The sequence below is a fragment of the Aspergillus homomorphus genome (assembly GCF_003184865.1).
Source record: "Aspergillus homomorphus CBS 101889 unplaced genomic scaffold BO97scaffold_1, whole genome shotgun sequence".
Taxonomy (NCBI): domain Eukaryota; kingdom Fungi; phylum Ascomycota; class Eurotiomycetes; order Eurotiales; family Aspergillaceae; genus Aspergillus; species Aspergillus homomorphus.
In genome coordinates this window covers 1,505,181-1,525,843 of record NW_020291887.1, presented here as the reverse complement: position 1 = coordinate 1,525,843, position 20,663 = coordinate 1,505,181, and the positions used below count along the sequence as shown (strand labels likewise).

Sequence of the window (20,663 nt, the reverse complement as noted above, 5' to 3'; positions counted from 1 at the left end):
AATGCTCACACCCGCTCCAAAAACACCACCTTGCTCCCATATTCCGTGTCAAACGTATACTGTAGGCCCAGATTCATCAACGTAGCCCCAGAGTACACCTCATCCGCACCGTCAACCCTATACCTCGCCCCACTATCCAGTCCCTGAAGCCTCACCCACGGCGCCGCATGATTCACATACGGCGCCAGCTGGAAATAGAACAGGACCGCTTGGCTACCATCCTCGGCCACAAACAAGGCGGCAGGCCAGCGCGAGTCCTCTGGCAGACGCAGACGGTACAGATCTCCGGCGAGGACTAGCGGATTCACCTTCTCCGCGAGAGCGAGAAGCTCTTGAATTTCCTCTTGCGAGACATCATCCATATCGGCGGGGTTGAGTTCCAAGCCGAACGACCCGCCCATCATGGCTACGTGCGCGCGGAAGGTCGTGGGGGTCGTGCGGCCGGTCTGCGCATTGGGGACGGCGGACAGATGTGCGCCCATGGCGCTTGGGGGGTATGCCAGCGAGGTGCCGAATTGGATGCCGACGCGCTCGTAGCCGTCGGTGTCGTCGGAGGTCCAGATCTGCGGGAAGTACTGCAGGACGCCGGCATCGAAGCGGCCGCCACCGCTGGCGCAGCCTTCCCATAGCACGTCGGGGAAGCGCGTGGTCAGCGTCTCGAAGACGCGGTACAGACCCAGCATGTAGGCGTGGTCGTTGGCCGGTGAGGGGGTCTCGTGCTGCCCGCGGTTGTTGTCCCATTTGATGTAGCTGATGCTGGCATTGGACAAGAGGTTGGTCATGAAGTCGATGATGAAGTCTTGAACTTCGGGAAGAGCGAGGTTGAGCACTAGCTGATTGCGCCGCTCGGTGCGTGGGTAGTCGCCCGCATGGAGGACCCAGTCTGGGTGCTCGTGATAGAGGACGGATTCGGGGTTCACCATCTCTGGCTCGACCCAGATGCCAAAGCGGAGCTTGGACGCATCTGTTGTCGAGTTGGCTGTGAGGTTTGTGATCTCGTTGACTACGGGGTTGAGGCCGTCGGGGAATTTAGCAGGGTTGGGGGTCCAGTCGCCCAGTCCTGCATCATCAGAGTCGCGTGGGTACTTGTTTCCAAACCAGCCGTCATCCATGACAAAGAGACGAACTCCCAGGGCAGCGGACTCCTCGGCAAGGGTGTAGATGCTGCTGGAATTGTAGTTAAAGTACAGGCCTTCCCAGCTGTTGAGGAGGACGGGACGGTCTGAGGTCGCGAATTTGCTCTTGATCAGGTGGTTACGATAGAGCCGGTGAAATTTGCGCGACATGCCACCGATCCCCTCGGATGAATAGACTGATACAGCCTCTGGCGAAGTCAATGTCCCGCCGGGTCCGAGGTTCACCGACAGCTTGTCGGGGTTGAGTCCCAAAAGCACCCGGGTCAGTCCTTGAGAGCCCTTTTCCACCTCGGCAGAGAAGGAGCCTGTGTAGATGAGATTGAAGCCCCAAGCCTCGCCCTGGGACTCGGTGGTGGCCGGATCCACAATTGCCACGAAGGGATTGTGGAGGTGAGAGGAATACCCAGTATTGCTTCCAAACCTGCATCAATAATTCATGCAAGTCAGTTGGGCTAATGTACCTCCATGCATTAGCATTGATAAGTCACTCACCCTTGAACACCGTAATTAATTCTGCTCCTTTGCCGAGTTGCTTCTCTTGCCCAGTCACCGCGAAGACTGATCATATCCAGCTCCTCATAAGCAAAGTCCACACTCCAACTCGCCAGACTCTCGATCGTGATGTTTCCCTGCCCCTGATTCGTCACATTCACACTTCGCACGACCGCATCGTATTTGGGGAAGATCGAATACGACAGATCAGCGGCTACAGAGCTGTAATTGTCGTAGAGATGAACGACCAAGGTCGTCACATCCTCCGCGCTCCCAAATGTCGCCGGCAACGCACCCCCGGCCAAGGGACCTTTGCCTTCCACCACCTCATGCGATTGGTACTGCAGATCACTGACCGTGTAACCCGCCGTCTGACGAATCCGCACGGCTGGAACGCGGAAATCACCGCGGCCTTGGTCAGGGAACTCTCGACGGATGCGGCCTGGCATGCCGACCCAGCCATTGACGGCAGGCTCCACGGGCGAAGGGATTGCACCGGTGACGGGTCCGCCAAAGTGATCGGTGATCAGGTCGCCGGTGGTGGTGTTGGCGTGGAAGCGGTAGGACACATTGTCGCCGTTTAGTGCAAAGGAAGTGCCGTCGACGACGATGGCATTCTGGGCATGACTGCAGCTGCAGAGCGCCAAGAACGTCGCTACAGCAGCAGCGGGGGACCGAGAGCCGAACATTCTCCCCAACCTTTTCTTTTTTTCCCTTTTTCCTTGAGAGTGCGAAGACTTCATTTCGTGAGGAGAGGAGTGCAAACGCGGTATTTAAGTCCCGCAGGGAGGAGTTTCTCCGCGAACAACATTGTTTACTACCAGGCCGATTTCGGGGAAATTTATACCCCGCGTCCCAATGCAGATATGATCGCCATGTTTTTGGTGGTCTTCCCCGTGGAGAAACCGATATACAAGACACCAAATGGACCCGGCCCCGTTGTCCGCTCGGCAATGGGCCCATATGATGGTAACTACCCCTGCTTAATTTCCAGGTGATTGGTGACTTTGCGTGCCCTAGGTCGGGATTGAGGGGACGGAACTGAGCAAACAAGGAAATTGCCCAGCCACCCCAGTAAGCAGCCGATGAACACTGAGCGACAGTCCGTGAAATCAACTACCCTCATGAATAGACGGACAAGTGGCTTTTGATAGTCTAAAGAAGCGTCAGCTTCGAGTAATAGCCGTGTTCATCGGGTTCACCTCTCCCTCAATGCCCCGTTGCCAAGCCGGAAAGTGGATTATATCGAACGACTGACGGAGGATAAAGAGGGGCAGGGGTAAACTGTCTAATAAAGAGCCATAAGCACCATACTCTTCGATAACTTCGTTTGGATTATCCCCGCGCACAATGCATAGTCGCCGCTCATGAGCAAGGCTCCAAAGAACACTCTTGGCTGCTATATCCAGAGGCGGAGACAGTGTGCAACTTAGAATCAGTAGTCAACTCAACATGCAGTAAGCTAGAACCCAAAATCCAAGATATACTTATCGAGATAACAGTGAATAACACGTGGATTCAGTACGCACTTTTGACAGGAGGGGCGACCTAGAAGCTTCCATGTGAAAGAACAGCTTCAATTAAACACCCCGGCACAAATCATGCCTATCTCAACCCACGACTCTTCGCCACGTTAATACTGCCTGAATTCCGGGCCGAGCAATTTGACATATTTCAGGTACGTTCAGAGCCACGCACTGTCAGGGCCATCCAGCTCTCATTCATATTTTCAGAGAATTTGCGGTCGGGAATTGGAGGTTGCAAAAAAATCTCATGGATGGGAAGACCTTAAGAGAATTGGGGCCACGACAATCCCCGCTTTGGCCTCATGGCATTTCCGAGCTGAGAAACTCATTGGCTCCGAGGAGCGGGGAAAAGAATGGAATCTTATCTTTTATCTCTTCTCGGAATCTCTAAGTTCCGAAAACCCTATAGTTCGAGACCCTTATATTGCAACTACATAAAAGACAAGTCTCCGCCAGAATTACGTTGGCCGTTAGCAGAGCGAAGCAAACTCAATTGAACGATATTTCTCAGGCCTCTAGACCTTTTAAGTTTCTTAAGCGCGATGTCGTCAGCCAAAGCCACCAAGACATCTGAGATATGGAGCCATCGCGCGAGGTAATGGAAATCCAAAATCATATTTGCCTTTGCAGAAGCATCTCATTCTGGCTGTCATTACAATATCTACCTCCGCTGCACCGTTTGCATTGATCATCCTATTCCCTTCGTTCACCAATCTTGTGGACCATTTCCAAACCACGGAGACGGAAGTCGCTTTGACTACAACGGTATTCCTCTTAGGGCTGGCCGTGGCGCCACTGTGGTGAAGCACACTCAGCCAGCACGACGGCCGGCGGCCAGTGCTGCTGTCTGATTTCGTTCTCTTGACCATTGTCATGATCGTCAGTGCAGTGTCCAATTTCCTTCCGCTGATCATCGTGTTTCGCATGATTAAGACTCCGGGCTGTTCCTCCGCCCAGAGTATGGGTGCTGGAGTTGTCAGCGTAGTCGGCGGCAAGCTGAGCGACGCCAAACGGCGCCAGTATCCGGCCGCGCATGGGGCAAGATCTACCCTATCGCGCGACTCCGCACGGTGTGGTACGGTGGGTTACGTGTCCTCGACTTGTTGACCATGGCCTCAACTAGGTTATCGCCTACAGCGAATTTGACTTCACGGGAGATTCCGCAGAAATCCCTGTCGACGGTGGTTGTAATGCCCCACTTGAGTAAGCGGACAATTCAGTCCCCTGGCCCGGTTCCCACTGGTATGCTATCTTGAACTGCCAATACTAATATGATTCCGTGTCTCTTCACCGCAGGGAAGTACGATATCTTTGAGTTCCTGAAGACCAAAACATCGTTTGTTACTTCTATCAGTATGAGAATTATCCCTGCTACCGAAAAGACTATTCCTTCTTCGTATCTCTAACACCTCGAGCAGAGGCGGCGACTGTGACGGCGACCCCGTTGCGGAGTTCAGGTATCCCTGGGATAATTTCGTTGCTGACTCCCCCAGGTTTGTGTGTGGCTATGAGTGAAGCCTGTTTCCTCTTGCTCAAAGCCCTTTCACCGAAGATAGTACTATGTGAGGACGTTGTAATGCTGGGGGATGCAAACCATAGTAAATATTAAGGACAGTTTCGGTCATTGACCTTGCGTGCATTACTGTCATTCCTGCCTCTCTCACATTAGATAATGGTGGCTTTGACTTACAATAGGGACTGAATGGCAAATCAGTCGCAGGAGAAACGCTCAATCGGGTAGAGTATTCACCTCTGATTAATAAATAGATTTAAAGCTAAAAGTCCACGTGTTGCTGATGTGTGTGGAATGTGTAGATGGCGTATATGCCCACCGCCGGCGAGGACGCGTGGGTCGCCAGTTACAGGCCAACCTCCCCCCGCTCTTCCCCCAAGGTGAATCGTCCTATATCATATCTTATACGGTAAATATTATGATATGTTTCTTAATCTCAGGACTATGATCCTCCAGCATAGAAACTACTTTGCAAATCCAACCGACTCGGCAGCATCGGTCAGGAATGCAGACCCGGTCGGCTGCTGTCATCCAATGACGCGAAAATTTCCGGTGAAGAGGCAAAATGTAAAGCTGTTCCATGCGTCATTATAGTTGAGGATGAGGGATACGCGCGGAAAATGATTTTGGGTAATCAATATTGACTGGCGCGATACTCACACATGGGACTGGAGGCCGACCATGTTCCTGGCTGGTCCGGCACCCGCCACACCAACCTGGTGGTTGAACTGACCGATTAAGCCTGTTTACGATGTCGGCTTAACCACCCAGCGGTTCGCCTCCGGGCTTCCTTATGACAAGATATAGTTCTTTGTTCCACAGAGGTTTCCATTTAAGTTGCACTCACTAACTTACTCCGATCTATGATCCGGCCCTTGCTCTATGTTTGGCTGGACTTATGACGTGGCCCTTCGCTCAAGCATTCAAAGCACGCAATAAGATTACAGTACGGTCGAGATTAATACCAGCTAAGTCTCTCGTCGTATGTGCAACAAAACATACCAATTCATGGCAAATCATTCCCGTCTCTATGACCGGATTAGGGCTTGCGGACCCACCATCTCTCCCGAAGAACGGCAATCAATCTATGCGCGTTGAAGAAAAATGCAAAAAGATGGAGCTGCGGGGAATCGAACCCCGGACCTCTCCCATGCTAAGGGAATATTATACCACTAAACCACAGCCCCAATTGTTGAAAACCGAGCTGACTTTTGACGCCATGACCGGCTTCCGACGCCGCGAGTGTCGCGGCTCCCGCTCAGCGTCACCTGCCACCTTCCCCAATATTCTCTTTTAATAAATGTTGTAGAGCTTGAATGTGGTATTAGATACTAACGAGCAGTTTATTGTCGTGCAATGACCGGTACGCTTCAGAGGCTATCATGTCAAGGTTCAGCGAAGCAACACAAGAAGGAGTTCTCTGCCAGGCACACTGCTAGCCGTAATGTTTGCCCAGCAATGATATAAAGATAATGGTCTGACCTTAGGTTTCAATTGTGCCAACACCACACATGTACACAAAAGCAGTCGAGAAAAACTGTCCAATAATGAATGATACGAGGTAAAAAGCAACAGCATCATGGATATTCCAATTGTGTACATTTGGTGGGAGATATAAATCTCTTGGCAAACCCCAGAACCCTACTTGACTCGCAACCATGGTCTTTTTGCCTTGCCGTTCCCGAAAGCCGCCAACCCACCCAGTAAATTCAGTATATCTTGTCATATCTGCCATTGTTTCCCTGTTGTCCTCTCACCCAACTCATCCTCAGCATCAATACCAGCCTTGATACCTCTCCACCACCTCAAAATAGTCTACGGAGCCCTCTCCGCCATAATATAATCCACACCTCCTTCGTATTTCACGTGTTTATCCTCGTGATATACTGGAGCTTCAGAGTCCTAGCAGCAGCACCAGTCTAGACTACCGTTTCACCTCGCTCAATCTCTTCATCTTCCTAGTGTACCAGTTGATTGGCCACTTCCGCCCACTTAACACCATCGCCGGATTATCCCACCACCGGGCACCGGATGTTCATTCCTCGGACTAAACCGCCACCCCAGTCATCCACCACATCGCCAACCCGCTAAACAAAACCATGTCCTAAGCCCACCCCCGCAGATCGGCCCTGCTATTTCTCATTTGCATCGGGACGACGGCTCTAAGGACTCCTTATTGCAAGCACCACGTCCTACACAATTCACTCATTGAGAATGTTACTACACGGGACCACATGTCGTTATCTGCATTCAGGACTGCTAGACTCTCAGATTAGAGGACACCATTGTACGCGCCGCTATGTGTTCATTCCAATGCAGTGATTCACATTCAGCTCAAGTCCTGAACATGTGCAGCGCGAAAAAAGAGTCGGCGCCCTTTTCTTTTTTGTTCATCTTGACTTCGAATGCTCCGTTTCTGTCTCCCACACCATTTCACTTTACAACATCTGGTAGACGATCCGAGAAAGTAGTCCATCCGCCACGTGGAGTAGAAGTTTCCATCATATGTGCATTAATTTGTAATTGGAGAGAACATATAAACACCCGCACAGGATCTCAATCGTGGTGTTTTTCACGCCATCCCCCAAAGCATCCTCAGATCCGCAGCACGGTGGGAGGTCTTCCCGCCGGTTTCGGCTTCGATCCTAGCCAAATGCCTGAGCAACTGAATCTTTTCAGCGGCGTACTCCTCGGGGAACGTTGTCTCTTATCAAGACTGGGTGGTAGGGCTCCAGGAAGGCTCAGCGGATCAGGACTCGCCATGCGGCGAGATGACGACCGAGGTTGCTTGGAAGGAGAGGTCGTGCGGTACCCAGCAAAGACTGTCCCTGCGATATACAAGGGCTGCAAGTGGTTCACCCGGTTTGCACTATACATTGGTTTTTTTGAGTGAGTAATGCTCAAATTTGGCTTATGAAAACCATAGAAGATGCACATCATTTGGGTCTCGATGCTCAAGCGTGAAGACATATATAGAAAGCCAAAAGATTTACGGAAATTGGAAGTACTCGCTACGATGGATTGCAGGCTGAGATGTCTAGTAACTCTCGTGCATGCCAGAGGGCGTCAACAGTACACTGTTGGGCTTGACGTGCGTCGTCTGGAGAGGAAGGTGCTGACACATATCCCATTTGTGAGAGAAGAATTGAACCAGCATGGTAGTACGTAGTGCCACAAACCAAGAGGCAGCCATAAATCAATATCGAGTTTTGCATAGATATATCCACAGGAAGATGACTCACTAGCCGATGTCCGCGTATGTAGCACAGTGGGAATTACAGCGCGTGGGGAAATTCCAGAAGGCGCTTCGACTTGCCTAATCTTATCCTGTCGCCTTCTGGACAAGGTCATATTGACCAGAAGCTACAGCCGTTCCTGATATCCATGATATATTACTCTCGAACATCCAACACTCCCATCACCACAATTAAAAGCAGCATAAACTTGTTCTTGGTCTTACTTCCGACTAAGGTTCATTGACCAAAAGAGGACGAGGCCAAATCTACCCAAGCTCAACCCAAATCGAACCCAGACCGAACACACCAAAATGAGCGCAAACCAACAAATGACAGCGCAAGTGCTTCGCCAGGATAATGCACAAGGACTACACCTGTCGAAGGAACCAATCCAAATTTCCCATCCAAGCGAGGGACAAGTCCTTGTGAAGATTACCCACGCTGCACAGAACCCAACTGATGGTACGTTTGTCGGCATCACTTTTTCGCTTCCTATTCCTGCCCCGCTTCGACCCCGTACTTTGGGACCATGATGATTCAATGATTTGCAAAGAAATCTACATTGACATAAGCAAAATGAGATACAGTTCAGTCGTTGGATAACAAAGCATTTGGCGAGGGTGCCGTGCTGGGTTGCGATTTCGTCGGCGAAGTCACTGAAGTTGGCAGATTCGTCCAACGATACAATAAGGGAGATATCATCGCCGGCCTAATCTGGGGCGGTAAGTACAGCCACTGAGCTATCTTTGGGACATTACAAAAGCTGACATGTTGTGACATCTGCTCGACCGACGAAAACCAGGCGAGATCAAGGGTTTAGGCGCCTACAGTGAATATACTCTAGCCGATGGGAGAATCTCGTACCCGGTGTCGGGGCAGAATATCTCCCGCGAGCAGGCGAGCACTGTGCCTCTGGCGGCTGCGACCGCATGGCTGGCTCTTTTCTCGAAGGACTGTCTGGCCATTGACCATGAACACCAGAAGAGCACCGACGTGCTAATTTGGGGTGGCAGCTGTACGTACACCGTGCTCCTGCTCTTATTGTAGTTCACAGCCTCGAGTCATTTTACTGCGGGAGCCCTGGTCGCTTTCATCCCTTTCCAAACCCACAACTTACCAGCTCCTCACAGCAAGCGTCGGTCTCTACGCCATTCAACTGGCAACAATGTACGGACTGCAAGTCACCACGACCTGTAGCCCGAGACACGCAGATCTGGTGCGCTCTTACGGCGCCCAGCACGTCTTCGACTACAAGGACGATAAGGTCATCGAGAAGATACAGGCGGTGGCTTCCACGCTGTCGTACGCCTTTGACACGATCGGCAATGCAACATCCTCACCGACATCTTCTCGGACGTTCTACAATGGAAATGGCACCTTGTGCACAGTGCGCCCGGGCAAAACGAATACCGAGGACGTGACCTCAGGCACTCGGGTTACGGATGTGTTGGTGTGGACCTCATTTATCAAAGACCATACTTATGGCGAGTTCAAATGGCCGGTGAGTTGGCATTCCAAAGCGCGAGACTCTTTGCCGCAAGGTTTTAGGCAGATACTGACATGATTGTGGTGTTTACGTAGGCTTCCAAAGATGATCATGCACTCGCGGCGGAACTGTTTGCGAAACTTTCTTCATGGTTGGAGGAAGGGGCTCTCAAGCCGAGCACTCCCAGGATTCTACATGGATTGGATGCCGTACCACAGGGATTCCAAGAGTATCGGGATGGAAAGATTTCCGCTTATAAGATTGTCTATGCATTGTAACGAGATGGGCCATATCTGGCTTTAGATAGTGGTAATGTGCTTTCAAGTCGTTTGATGAACAAGGAACATCAGCCTACATTTCTGTTCTTCAGTTTTAATGCACTCGCTGGCCGAAATAGGCATGCGTGTAACTATCAAGGCAATTTGAATCATGCTTTGTATATTACTCAATTGAATGACAATGTACCCCGCAAAATACTACTTAGTCTAAAGTTTTAAGTGGACGGGGGAGAGTTTCTTGTGATTTGGGTTTTAATTGGCATCTTGATGATCTGAAAGCTTGTAGGTGAGATAGTAGAAGCAGTCGGGTAGAGACTTCAGGGTCTAAAACACGCTGGAATCTGAGCCAGAGTGAAGGAGATGAAAGACAGCAACATCACCCAGTTCGAGCCTTTAAGCACTGAATGGGAACCCAATTTGTCAAGCAGTAATTCTAGATACTATTAAGGTAATACCTGGAATTTTTCGTCGAGGCTGGGCCCGAAACAATATGACTACGCTGACACGGAACAAAGGTTTTTGGCTGCCAAGAGAAGCTCAATTGCGATAATAGATATAGCATAGTAGTCAAAGCACGATCGCGACAACAAGAGTCACCCCACTGATTGTCAATGGCTCTATCCGGTGAATCGCGAGCGTTGTCGCAGGGCCCTTCCGTAAATAAAGAGCAAAGAATATCCCGATCACACATACGACAATCAGACCAGTCAAGATACTGCACCCTGGTCCGACGCCCGCATTTTCATACATTGGCCTGGAGAAGAGAATGGCCGCAGCCTCAAAGCAGCTGCGCTTGAAGTCGGAGGCGGCGAACAGACTTGCTCGGTAGTGCGGATAACACGATGAAATATACAAGAAGAGACACTGCATCAGGATACACACGGTAGCCGGGTAAATCAGCATCCCAATGGTGGGGATAGTCCAATGTACACTGGGATGAGCGGTCCACCCAAAAAGAGACAGACTGACGGGAGGCCCAAAACTGGCATACAGAGCTGAGATGAGAACCTTCTCGAGTTTGCCTTCGGCTTCTTATTGCGTTGGTGGGTCAGACTGGTGGTAAAGAAACAAGATCAGCATCGCCATGGCGGTGCCTATAGTATTACCAATAAAAACACACCCTTTCTCTCCGGCATTGAAGCCATATATCTGACCATATACGATGGGGCACACCTCAAAGAATGAGTAGTAGATACTGTAGATCAACATGATATAGATATTAACAAACAACATAGCCGGGTCCGATAGAGTGATTCGAAAGGGGATCAGAAGCGAATTTTGAACCACTTGAGGAAAACGGACTCCTTGCTGGGCCATTTCCCCGGCCGTGACATACAGAGTTATGCAGTCTCGCTGCCGCAGCCGCCGCGCGCGTCGGTAGAGGATTGTCGTGGCGCTTGTTTCAGGGAGTGTAAAAACCAGAATGAAGACTGGAGCAGCCGCGATAAGGATCTCCCACATGGAAAAGCGCCATCCGAGAACAGGGATAACGAACCCTGGAATGGTGGGACCTATTGTCGGTGCTGAATAGGCACATGCCGCCCAGATCGACATGGCACACGGAAAGCTCGTAGCACCATAGACATCTCCGAGTGAAGCCCCGCCTGTAGTTAGTGATGCACTGGCAAAAAACCCTTGAAGAAATCGCAAGAAAAAAGCCCGCTTTGCTGTGCGTGAGTGCAGTCGGAATGCATATAATGCAGAATATTACTTATGAAACAGCATATGGCACAAGGGACTAAACAAGAGGGCCCCAAAGCCATATCCTACACTAGTACGATATTAGTCGTGCATCTGAGGCCTCCGGCGGCCTAAATTGTTTTTAGACAGTCACACATAAAGCACAAGACCCAACGAAGATTGTGCGTGACTAATATCGTATTCCCGAGCCACGTACTCGGTGCTTGGGGTGTAGATCGGGGCAGACATTTACGAGACCAGGGTATAAAGCCCAATAACCGCTGCAACCCAGAGCTTCTTGCTGTTATGTCAGTTATAAGGGTTATCAGGGTCGGAATCCGAGCACCAAATGAGCATGACCTGATTGCCTTGCTCCTTTTTCTTGCAGTCCTCCGCCGTGAGCCGTGCTAGCGGAAAATGGTCTGGTTGAAAGGATGTTCTGCGGATGGAGTTTGATCGTCCCGTATGGCGTAATGGCTTGTCTTCTTGACCAACTGACTCGGAGCCTTGTAAGAATTGCGCACAGTCTCCCGCTGCAATGGCATTTTTGTTATAGGTTCGAGCTCGTCCTGAAACAGCGACCATGATGGGTGCACCAAGCGGCGAAGAAACTGTCCAATGATGCTGTCGCGTAAGCCATGGAGAGCCATTTTGCGAACGTTCTCACATAGCACACGCCCTTGCGTTCCGCCCTTATGTCATATTTCGGGACAGGTAAGCCACCCGGAGCAGGTCAAATCATGGCTGACTCTCATCTGGCTGTGAAGTCCTGGTAGTCCCGAGATATCGGTCGGGATGACTGCCGGATTTGACGACAGAAGAGGAAAGTGAAAGCGTAGCCGCTATGTGGGGCCCCTACACCGAGCCCCAAGATGTACCGTCAAATTCAAAAAAGAGTCTGGTCACAGATAATATGCATGCGCAGCACCCTCCTAGAGAATCTTGGAACTCTACGAGAGGGTGTATAAAGCATCTGTGTGATGCATATAAGGCGTGCACTAACCCGGTGAAAGAAATATTCAGAAGTTATACGATCATTTTGTGATCCCGGGTCCCCATGGTCTGCATATCTGTCTCGACCATGAACCGCTGGGAATAAGCGCGAATGAGCTGCTAGAATGGACCCTTGGAAAGGCAGTAATTCTTAAGGATCTGAAAAATTGTATCCGACAGTTACTGGTTGTGTTGGACTTCTTACATTCTGTAGGTGGCGAAATCCATACAGGTATGGTCTGCTTTCTTCTTCCACGACACGAGGAGCTGAGTTTTATAGATCTTCAGCTCAAATATCTGCTTCTTCCAACACCAAAGCCAGAAGCGCTCGCCGATTTTGAGGAAGCAGAGATAAAGACGCCATCAGCGCGAAAGGTGGTCACAGATCGTACAATCTACATGTCTTCCCGCTTCCCTCCTGGAGACGGACTACCGCTTCCGAGCGATTTCGGCGAACCTCGTCTTAGTAACAAACGTCTTGATGAAGATATCATGCCAAATCTTTACAGGGCTCCTGGGGTCATTTTGCGAGCAGGCTGGGAGTATGACGTTGATATCTGGAATGTTGCTATGGTTGTGAGTGTTCTGCAACCACTCGGTCACCCTCCAGTGTGGAGATACTATACCGCACGGCCACCTACTTACATCCCCTGCCCCGCCTATCCACCTGCACCCGACTGTGATTGAATGTTATTTGCTTATGACCCCGCAGCCTACAAAGGCTTAGCATGCGTTTTGTGCCTTTGAAGATCTGACCACCCGTTTCCCCGTCGCATGACTTGCTGGATCGGGTAATGTTTCCCGCCCGCGCTCAGCCTATGGCGATTCCATTGCCACTCATGCATGCCTGACTTATCGGGCAGCATCTCAAATTGGCTCGTTGGAGAGTTGGGCTGGAATGGGGAATAGTAAGTACAAGTTAACCTAAATCCGACCTCCCAGCTTGTGACGAACTTATGCTCAACTCAAGGCCTTCGCACCCCCCGAACAACCCAGACGTATAACAATGGGTCAAACAGTATTCAACTACGAGCTCCATCCAGCTCAAATTGGAGACGATTTACAAGACCAGTCAAACGACGACGCAGCCACTGCACTGCGAGAATTCTCCTTGCCCCCAGTGGACGGGGGTAAGGATGCATGGCTATGTCTGGTGGGAGCTTTCCTCTTAGAGATGATGGTCTGGGGTGAGTTAAAGATCTGTGTTTGCTGAAAGTTAGCTTAGATGGTCATCACAAAGCCCTAACTGCAAAAGGATTCCCTTTTTCATTTGGTGTATTTCAGGACTACTACACCACCACCGAACCATTTGCCCAGGATGCATCCCGTGTGTCCCTGGTAGGATCGTGCTCGATGGTGAGTAGCCCTAAGTGCACAAGTCATTAAAGGCTATCCTAAACGCTGCTAGGGTATCCTTTACCTTGCCTCGCCTTTCAGCCTTTTTTTCCTGCAGCGCTGGCCATATCTAGGTCGGAAAAGTAGTATCGCCGGTCTCGTGATTGCAACTGTTGGAATCCTGTCATCCGCATTTGCCACCACGGTGTGGCAGCTGTTGGTGACCCAAGGGATTATCTACCCCGTTGGTGCTTGCATGCTCTATTATCCCGTTCTCATATATATTGACGAGTGGTTCGTGCGCCGAAAGGGCTTGGCATAAGGTCTATGCTGGGTAAGTCCGACCTTCCCACATTGAACATGCCAAGCGGAAAAGGCTCATAGAATATCAGGCCGGAAGCGGTCTTGCAGGAATTATATTCCCCTTTGTTGTCAGCGCCGCACTCTCAAAATATTCTTACCGGACCACTATATGCGCCTGGGCTGTGGCCATGGTTCTGCTCGTATGCCCCTTCCTGCCATTCGTGAAGCCGAGAACGCCAATTGCCGCCGCCCCAATGCCCCGACGGCAAAAGATCAGCTTCGAATTCCTGTGGTCGCGCCCATTTCTAATTTTTCAGCTGGGAAGCACTCTCCAGAGTCTGGGATATTTTGCTCCCTCTCTTTACTTGCCAACATACTCACGCCTCGTGGTTGGGGAATCGGGATTCGGCACCACTGCACCCGTGACCCTCATGAACGCGGGCATCACAATTGGGTTCATTCTCGTAGGCTTCTTGATCGACAAGTGGCACGTGACAAACGTCATCCTCCTCGCTACCGTTGGGACCGTTCTCGCTGTATTCGCGATCTGGGGCCTGTCAGTCTCGCTACCGCCTCTATGCCTGTTCGCCATTGTCTACGGGGTCTTCGCGGGCAGTGCCAGTGCAACCTGGCCCGGGATAGTGCGGGCTGTCAAAGAAGTCGACGAGACTGCTTCTACTGGTATCATATTCGGCTTATTAAATGCTGGCCGGGGTGTGGGCTCGATAGCGTGTGGACCAATCAGTGAAGTTCTAATTAACGCGCAATGGCCGTTAATCGCGAAGTCTGCGGCTTTCGGGTATGGGACGAGATTCGGGGGCTTGATTGTCTTTACAGGGCTTACTGCGGGTTTTGGAGCGTTAGGATTTGCGGCGAGAAGACTGGGAATCCTTCACTAAGACATGAGAGAAGGGCATTGGTAGTGACCATGCTAGGAGAGGGGATTAGAAGCCGGTTCATGAATCGGAACTATCCTGCCATTTGCGCCTTCTTCAAAGTCCGTTTCCTTCTGAAGTTAGTACTGTTACTTAAAGATAAGACTTTTTGGGTATCCGCGATTACATTGCTTCCCAGAATAGCAAAGTCTAGCAAATAGATTATGCGCGAGAGCAGCATCTCAAGATGACATCCTGTTGCTTATTCCAGGCCAGTGAGTTGTTGGCGTGAACTCTAGTTTCAGCCAAGCGAGGGCCACAGCTTCGGTGGCTCAGGGTGCGGGAGATGTTCGCTAGGGATAGGAGACAGGTGGCACAAATCCTGCCGCTACTCGTCGTTTCCAACCGCCCCATAGCATCGAGGCCATATTCCGCTCGATCAGGTCGTGGCGGAGCTTGCTCAAGTGAGGACAGTCCGACTGTGGGAAAAGTGATTTGCCCTCCGATACATTAGCGCGAATGCAACCCCTCGGCTGAACATCTTAGCGCTGACTGACTGGGTAGTCCCAGATCCAAGCAGCCTGCAGCATTTTATATCAAGCGCTAACTAATGCACGACCAACACACTCCCCGAATGGCTATCGATCCAATGGGAGTTGGTAGGAATTCGTTACCCCACTAGACCACGTGTGCCAGAGAATGTTGAGAAAGTTGGTAGCCTCATTTCTTCCCTTGTGGTCACGCTGTCAACCCGTCCCCAAGTTTTCAAAGTCTGGTACTGTACAAGAAAGATCATGAAGAAGGCTCTAGGGAAAATTCTCAGACGAACTGAGAGACGGGCTATAAGGCGCGAAGAAGATTCCGATCAAGGTGGGTCCAGTGAGGCACACCACGTCACATATAGCGATCCCACAACTTCACCCAAAGCGAGGCCGGAGACGTCTGCGGATGTTCCAAAGAAGTTCCCTCCCCAAGAAGAGCATGAACCCTCGATAGCTCCCATCTACCAGCGCAGAGGATTGAGCGGGGGTAATGCCATCCCGCACGGTACGGCAACAAATGTCGACAGGCGCACCCCGTTTGAACCACAGCAGCTGTGGGACGAGGCGTATGACACCCTCCGTGAGGAAAAGCCCGCCTTGTTCAAGACATACGAAAGGATTCTCAGCCGGGAGCTTAGCGAAAGCCCTTCGTCGTCTCCGAATCTCGAAGAACAGCAAGATTTAATTGAAAGGGATCGAGGCAAGAGACAAGACCAGATGAAAGAGCTCGTCGGCAAAGGTCTAAAGAAGACAGAGCGAGAGGCCCAAATTAAACACCATATCGGTGAGGTCATGGATGTGATCACTTCGACCAGCGAGCTCATCAGCTTTGCGCTTAGCACATGTCCTCAGGCTGCTCTGGCCTGGACGGGGATAACATTGGCTATCAAGGTGAGTGCGGCCGTTAATTGAATCAGAATTGGAATTAATTCAGGGACAGCTTCTCGCGAATATAGGCACAAGCTCGCAAGCCAACCTCGCTGGCTTGGATTACGTGACTAAAAAGATGAGTTGGTATTGGGCATTATCCAGGTCTCTTCTTCAGAAAGGCACAACCGATATTTTGCTGGATGATGTGCGCTTGGATCTGAAGAGCCAGATTGTTGAGCTTTACAAGTCTTTGCTCTCCTACCAAATGATGAGCGTGTGCTCGTTTTACGAGAACCGATTTCTAACCACGCTCAAGGACATACTTAATCTCAAGGGTTGGGAAGGAAGCTTGACAGAGATCAAAGAAGCTGAAGCAATTGTTCGCCAAAACTCTCAAACATACAACTGTCAAAAGTCAATGGACTACCACGAGAAACACAATCTTCTCTTGCAGCGCATAAACGACAGATTTGGTCAGTCCAAGGATCAGGAATGCCTCCAAGACCTGTATCTTGTGGACCCAGCAGCGGAAATGAGACGAATCGAATATTCCAAAGATTCCATCTTAGCCGAATCCTTTGCATGGATTTTGGAAGATCCACGCTTTTGCCAATGGAGGTACCAAGAAAGGTCTCAACTACTTTGGATAAGTGGCAATCCGGGAAAGGGAAAGACAATGCTCATGATTGGTATCATTAAGGAGCTATCAAATTCGAGTTTTGATTCCAATATCCAGTCTTTCTTTCTCTGTCAAGAAAGTGATGCAAATCTCAACAATTCCGAGGCAGTGCTGAGAGGTTTGATTCATCAACTAATCATTCAACAACCAGCTCTCATCTCACACCTCCGGCGCCAGTGGGATAGCCGTGGAGCGAAGGCTTTTACAGATAGGAGCGCCTTCTTCATCCTCTCTGATGTCCTTATTGATATCCTCCAGGAGCCATTCGTCGGAGATCGGTATTTGATGCTGGACGCTCTCGACGAGTGCAAAGATGGTCGAAAGAAGCTGCTGAAGCTCATTGTTGACATTATGGCCAAACCATTGTCACGAGTCAAATGGCTCATTTCTAGTCGACACAAAGTTGAAATCGAGGAGTATATGAACAGTGCAGAGAGAAAGCTCGACATTAACCTTGAAGAGAACGCAAGAGAGAACATCTCGCATGCCGTTGATGCATTTATTCGATACAAGATTACCGCTCTGTTTAAGGGTTACGAATCAACTCTTGAAGATAAACAGGGATCAGACCTCAGTCACAGGTTGGAGAAACTGAATCGCATCAAACTCGACGCCACGGAGATCTTGAGGGCAAAGGCAGATGGCACATTTCTTTGGGCAGCCCTTGTATTCCGGCATATCGAGGTGCAAAGGTGCCGAGCTGACAAAATTATTGAGGTTGTCCGCAAAATGCCGGAAGGACTCAATGAACTATATGATCAAATGATGCGGGAGATTCTCAAGCAGGAAAATGATGACCTCGTCATGGAGTGCACACAAGTGCTTCTTATTATGGCCAATGTTATGCGCCCGCTAAGATTCCCCGAGCTCGAAATGCTGGCTGACTTGTCTGAATTTGCCGATATTCGCATGATCGTGAGTACGTGCGGACTGCTGTCTGTTCAGGGACACGAACAACTTGTCTCCTTTATCCATCAGTCTGCAAAAGACTATCTTCTTGCACCATTGAAATCGACGGTTCTTTCGGATGGCATCTTCCCCAATGGACACCAACAAATACATGACACTATTTTATCGAGATCAGTTCTTGCCATGTCCCGACATCTGAAACAAGACGTGTACGCTTTGAGAGATCCAGGGGTTGGGATTGCCGAGGCCCGCCTTCGAGTCCCCGCCTCCAAACCTCTCGCATCTATTCAATACAGTTGCCTACATTGGATTGACCATCTGTGTTTGATTACATCGAATGACTCGTGTCTAGACATATCGATCCTAGAAATAATTGAGCTATTTTGGAAGGAGCATTTCCTTCATTGGCTGGAAGCAACGGCTTTGACAAATGCTTTATCCCCCAATGCCATACTTGCAACGGACAAACTCATCAGCCGACTTCTCGTGGGTATTTTGTAGAATCGAATACCTCTTTATTTGCTAACCTATGTTGCTATAGGACTCCCAGCATGCTGAGTTTCTTCGCCTTGTCCAAGATTCTAGACAGTTCCTTTTGCAAAATCAAGCTATCACAAGCCACAATCCTCTGCAGCTTTACTCCTCGGCACTTCTGTTCAGTCCAGAGCACAGCTTGACTCGAGATCTTTTTAGACACAAAGAACCAGACTGGATCGTACGAAAGCCAGTAATGGAACCAGAATGGGGAGCCTGTATACAATCAATGAATGATTCGGGTGGCGCTTTGGCACTCACATTCTCCCCAGACGGGCGGCAGATACTAGCTATCAGCCCATTCTGTATCAAGATTTGGGATGCCAACAGTGGCGCATGTCTTCAAACACGCGATATTCCTGAAATTTGGTTGATTGGTCCAGCCACTTTCTCATCCGATGGTCTGCGTATCCTGGTGAGGAGTTCTGCGTATGTAGTCAGCATCCTAGATGTCGAAACTGGCTCTATTTTGACAGACTTGGATTGCAACGCCGCCGGGCTCCAATCTATCGCCTTTTCGTACGATGGTCTATATTGCGCTGTGGGATATGAAGATGGTACGCTGACGCTTTGGCGCTCTAATGATGGAACCTTTGTCCAAACACTCGAGGGCCATGACAAGTCCGTTGTCTCCATTTCCTTTTCACCTGACGGGATGAAACTTGTCTCCGGGTCCGAAGACAACACCCTGAAAATATGGGATGTGAAGGAAAAACAATGTTTAAAAACGCTCGGACATGCCGATCGTGTGAATGCAATCGCCTTCTCTCCCAGTGGGACTGTCATCGTGTCGGGGTCCGCAGGTGGTACATTTAAGTTCTGGGACGCAGAGAACGGCATTCTACTAAGGTCTATCCCTCATGAGGGTCGCGTCCGGTCCATAGCCCTGTCTTCTGATGGAATGCATCTTCTATCGGGGGGCTTTGGCACAACTACTCAACTCTGGGATGTGTACACTGGAAATCGCTTGCAGGTAATCGATAGCGGCTGGCAATGCAACGTCGCATTTTCACCCGACGATCGATATTTCCTATCCGGCTCTGGCTCCCAGTTGAAGCTGTGGGACACCAATGGAAGCGCTATTCGCTCGGACAGAACAGGTTATAGAGACATGGGTGGCCTTGTGGATGTGTGCATTTCCCCCAATGGCATGCAATATGCGTCAGCCTATATGCGTGCAAGCCTGGAGATCTGCAACATTGGTGACGGCATTTGTGTCAGGCCCATCGCAGGTGAAATCCATACAATGGCCTTCTCGCCAGATAGCACGAAGATTGCAGCAGCATATGGCAAGGTCAAAGCTGACGAGTCCGCTGAAAGCCTCGAGGTTTTGAGTTGTGGTGGTACTTGTACGATGGCTTCCTGGCAAGCAGTGGAGCCAATTACGGTGGTCGCTTTCTCGTCCGATAGCACACAACTGATCTCGGGGTCTCTAACTGGATGGCTTCAGCGATGGAGGATTGGCACTAACCACCCCGTCCTAACGTGGCAAGCCCACAATGGTCTGATCTCGGCGGCTGTTTTTTCCTCTGATGGCTCGCTAGTTGCATCCACGTCTACGAACTCCAGTATCAAACTTTGGGATGCTAGCAATGGTGCCCATCGATTGACGATCACGCACGACCCCTTGTTTGAGTGCGTCGAGTCGATCGCGTTTTCGGCCGAAGGTAGGTATCTCATATCATTAAGCGCTATAAAAGGCATGATTCGAATTTGGGACATTGAAAGTGGTGTCTGCGTGAAAGAGATCGCGGGACCCGGGTCTGTATTTGATCGAAATGCTATCTGTCCTTATATTGGCAACCCCGAAAGGCCCCAGTATCCTCGCCTCGACTTCAAGCGGCCGTGGATCACATCTAATGGTCGAAATCTGCTTTTGGTCCCTACAGAATATGGGACCGATAATTGGGCAGTCCATTCAAACATGATCATCCTAGATGTTCAGTCAAGAGGGGTATTCGTGATCGTATTCTCGGATACCGATCCGTTCCCGAGTGAAGAACCCTAAGAGCACCTCCTAGCACCTGAATTTGTACCTTATCGCGGTACACCACTTCCACCCCTGAGTTGAGACCATGGTAGACTCAACTAGTGCATCACTTTTCCTAGAGATAATTTAGCTTTTTCTAGCCTCACTCGATCTGTCGGTCGCACAACAACCGAAAATGAGCAAGTGTGGCGATCATCCCAGCCCCATGATTCCACTACTTCTATAAATATCCCTCGGAAATGACGAACCCGACCCGCACCGCGCCACATCACGTGCCCCTCCCGCC

General features: G+C 50.3%; 7 protein-coding genes and 1 non-coding gene across 8 annotated transcripts; 5 read left to right on the top strand and 3 right to left on the bottom strand.

Annotated features, from left to right (window-relative positions):
- Nucleotides 1-5: 5 nt before the first annotated feature.
- BO97DRAFT_467151 (alpha-galactosidase) lies at nucleotides 6-2,505 on the bottom strand (the record flags this gene model as incomplete). Its single annotated transcript, XM_025699625.1, has 3 exons — nucleotides 6-1,557; nucleotides 1,629-2,245; nucleotides 2,476-2,505. The coding sequence occupies 3 exons, from the start codon at nucleotides 2,503-2,505 to the stop codon at nucleotides 6-8; spliced, it is 2,199 nt and encodes a 732-aa protein (XP_025556808.1).
- Nucleotides 2,506-3,936: 1,431 nt separating this feature from the next.
- On the top strand, nucleotides 3,937-4,856 carry BO97DRAFT_448164 (uncharacterized protein; the record flags this gene model as incomplete). The annotated part of the gene is made up of 4 exons (XM_025698824.1): nucleotides 3,937-4,234; nucleotides 4,278-4,357; nucleotides 4,573-4,647; nucleotides 4,850-4,856. Exons 1-4 carry the CDS (start codon nucleotides 4,028-4,030, stop codon nucleotides 4,854-4,856), a joined length of 369 nt encoding a protein of 122 aa, XP_025556807.1. The 5' UTR covers nucleotides 3,937-4,027.
- A 926-nt stretch (nucleotides 4,857-5,782) lies between these two features.
- On the bottom strand, nucleotides 5,783-5,854 carry BO97DRAFT_t12. Its single transcript has one exon. It is a non-coding gene; the product is annotated as a tRNA-Ala (tRNA).
- A 2,360-nt stretch (nucleotides 5,855-8,214) lies between these two features.
- Nucleotides 8,215-9,732, top strand: BO97DRAFT_448162 (zinc-binding alcohol dehydrogenase family protein; the record flags this gene model as incomplete). The annotated part of the gene is made up of 5 exons (XM_025698823.1): nucleotides 8,215-8,365; nucleotides 8,491-8,625; nucleotides 8,706-8,918; nucleotides 9,034-9,404; nucleotides 9,485-9,732. The coding sequence occupies 5 exons, from the start codon at nucleotides 8,215-8,217 to the stop codon at nucleotides 9,665-9,667; spliced, it is 1,053 nt and encodes a 350-aa protein (XP_025556806.1). The 3' UTR covers nucleotides 9,668-9,732.
- Nucleotides 9,733-10,043: 311 nt separating this feature from the next.
- Nucleotides 10,044-11,596, bottom strand: BO97DRAFT_430608 (MFS general substrate transporter; the record flags this gene model as incomplete). Its single annotated transcript, XM_025697451.1, has 5 exons — nucleotides 10,044-10,100; nucleotides 10,361-10,649; nucleotides 10,722-11,334; nucleotides 11,407-11,438; nucleotides 11,502-11,596. 5 exons carry the CDS (start codon nucleotides 11,594-11,596, stop codon nucleotides 10,044-10,046), a joined length of 1,086 nt encoding a protein of 361 aa, XP_025556805.1.
- A 753-nt stretch (nucleotides 11,597-12,349) lies between these two features.
- On the top strand, nucleotides 12,350-13,027 carry BO97DRAFT_333753 (uncharacterized protein; the record flags this gene model as incomplete). The annotated part of the gene is made up of 2 exons (XM_025691374.1): nucleotides 12,350-12,572; nucleotides 12,621-13,027. Coding segments are annotated over 2 exons (630 nt in total), but the record flags the coding sequence as incomplete, so codon positions are not given.
- A 319-nt stretch (nucleotides 13,028-13,346) lies between these two features.
- Nucleotides 13,347-14,877, top strand: BO97DRAFT_430607 (MFS general substrate transporter; the record flags this gene model as incomplete). Its single annotated transcript, XM_025697450.1, has 4 exons — nucleotides 13,347-13,527; nucleotides 13,596-13,696; nucleotides 13,749-13,973; nucleotides 14,068-14,877. The coding sequence occupies 4 exons, from the start codon at nucleotides 13,347-13,349 to the stop codon at nucleotides 14,875-14,877; spliced, it is 1,317 nt and encodes a 438-aa protein (XP_025556803.1).
- Nucleotides 14,878-15,492: 615 nt separating this feature from the next.
- Nucleotides 15,493-20,663, top strand: BO97DRAFT_11563 (uncharacterized protein). The gene is made up of 3 exons (XM_025689940.1): nucleotides 15,493-16,286; nucleotides 16,336-18,339; nucleotides 18,395-20,663. The coding sequence occupies exons 1-3, from the start codon at nucleotides 15,648-15,650 to the stop codon at nucleotides 20,393-20,395; spliced, it is 4,644 nt and encodes a 1,547-aa protein (XP_025556802.1). The 5' UTR covers nucleotides 15,493-15,647; the 3' UTR covers nucleotides 20,396-20,663.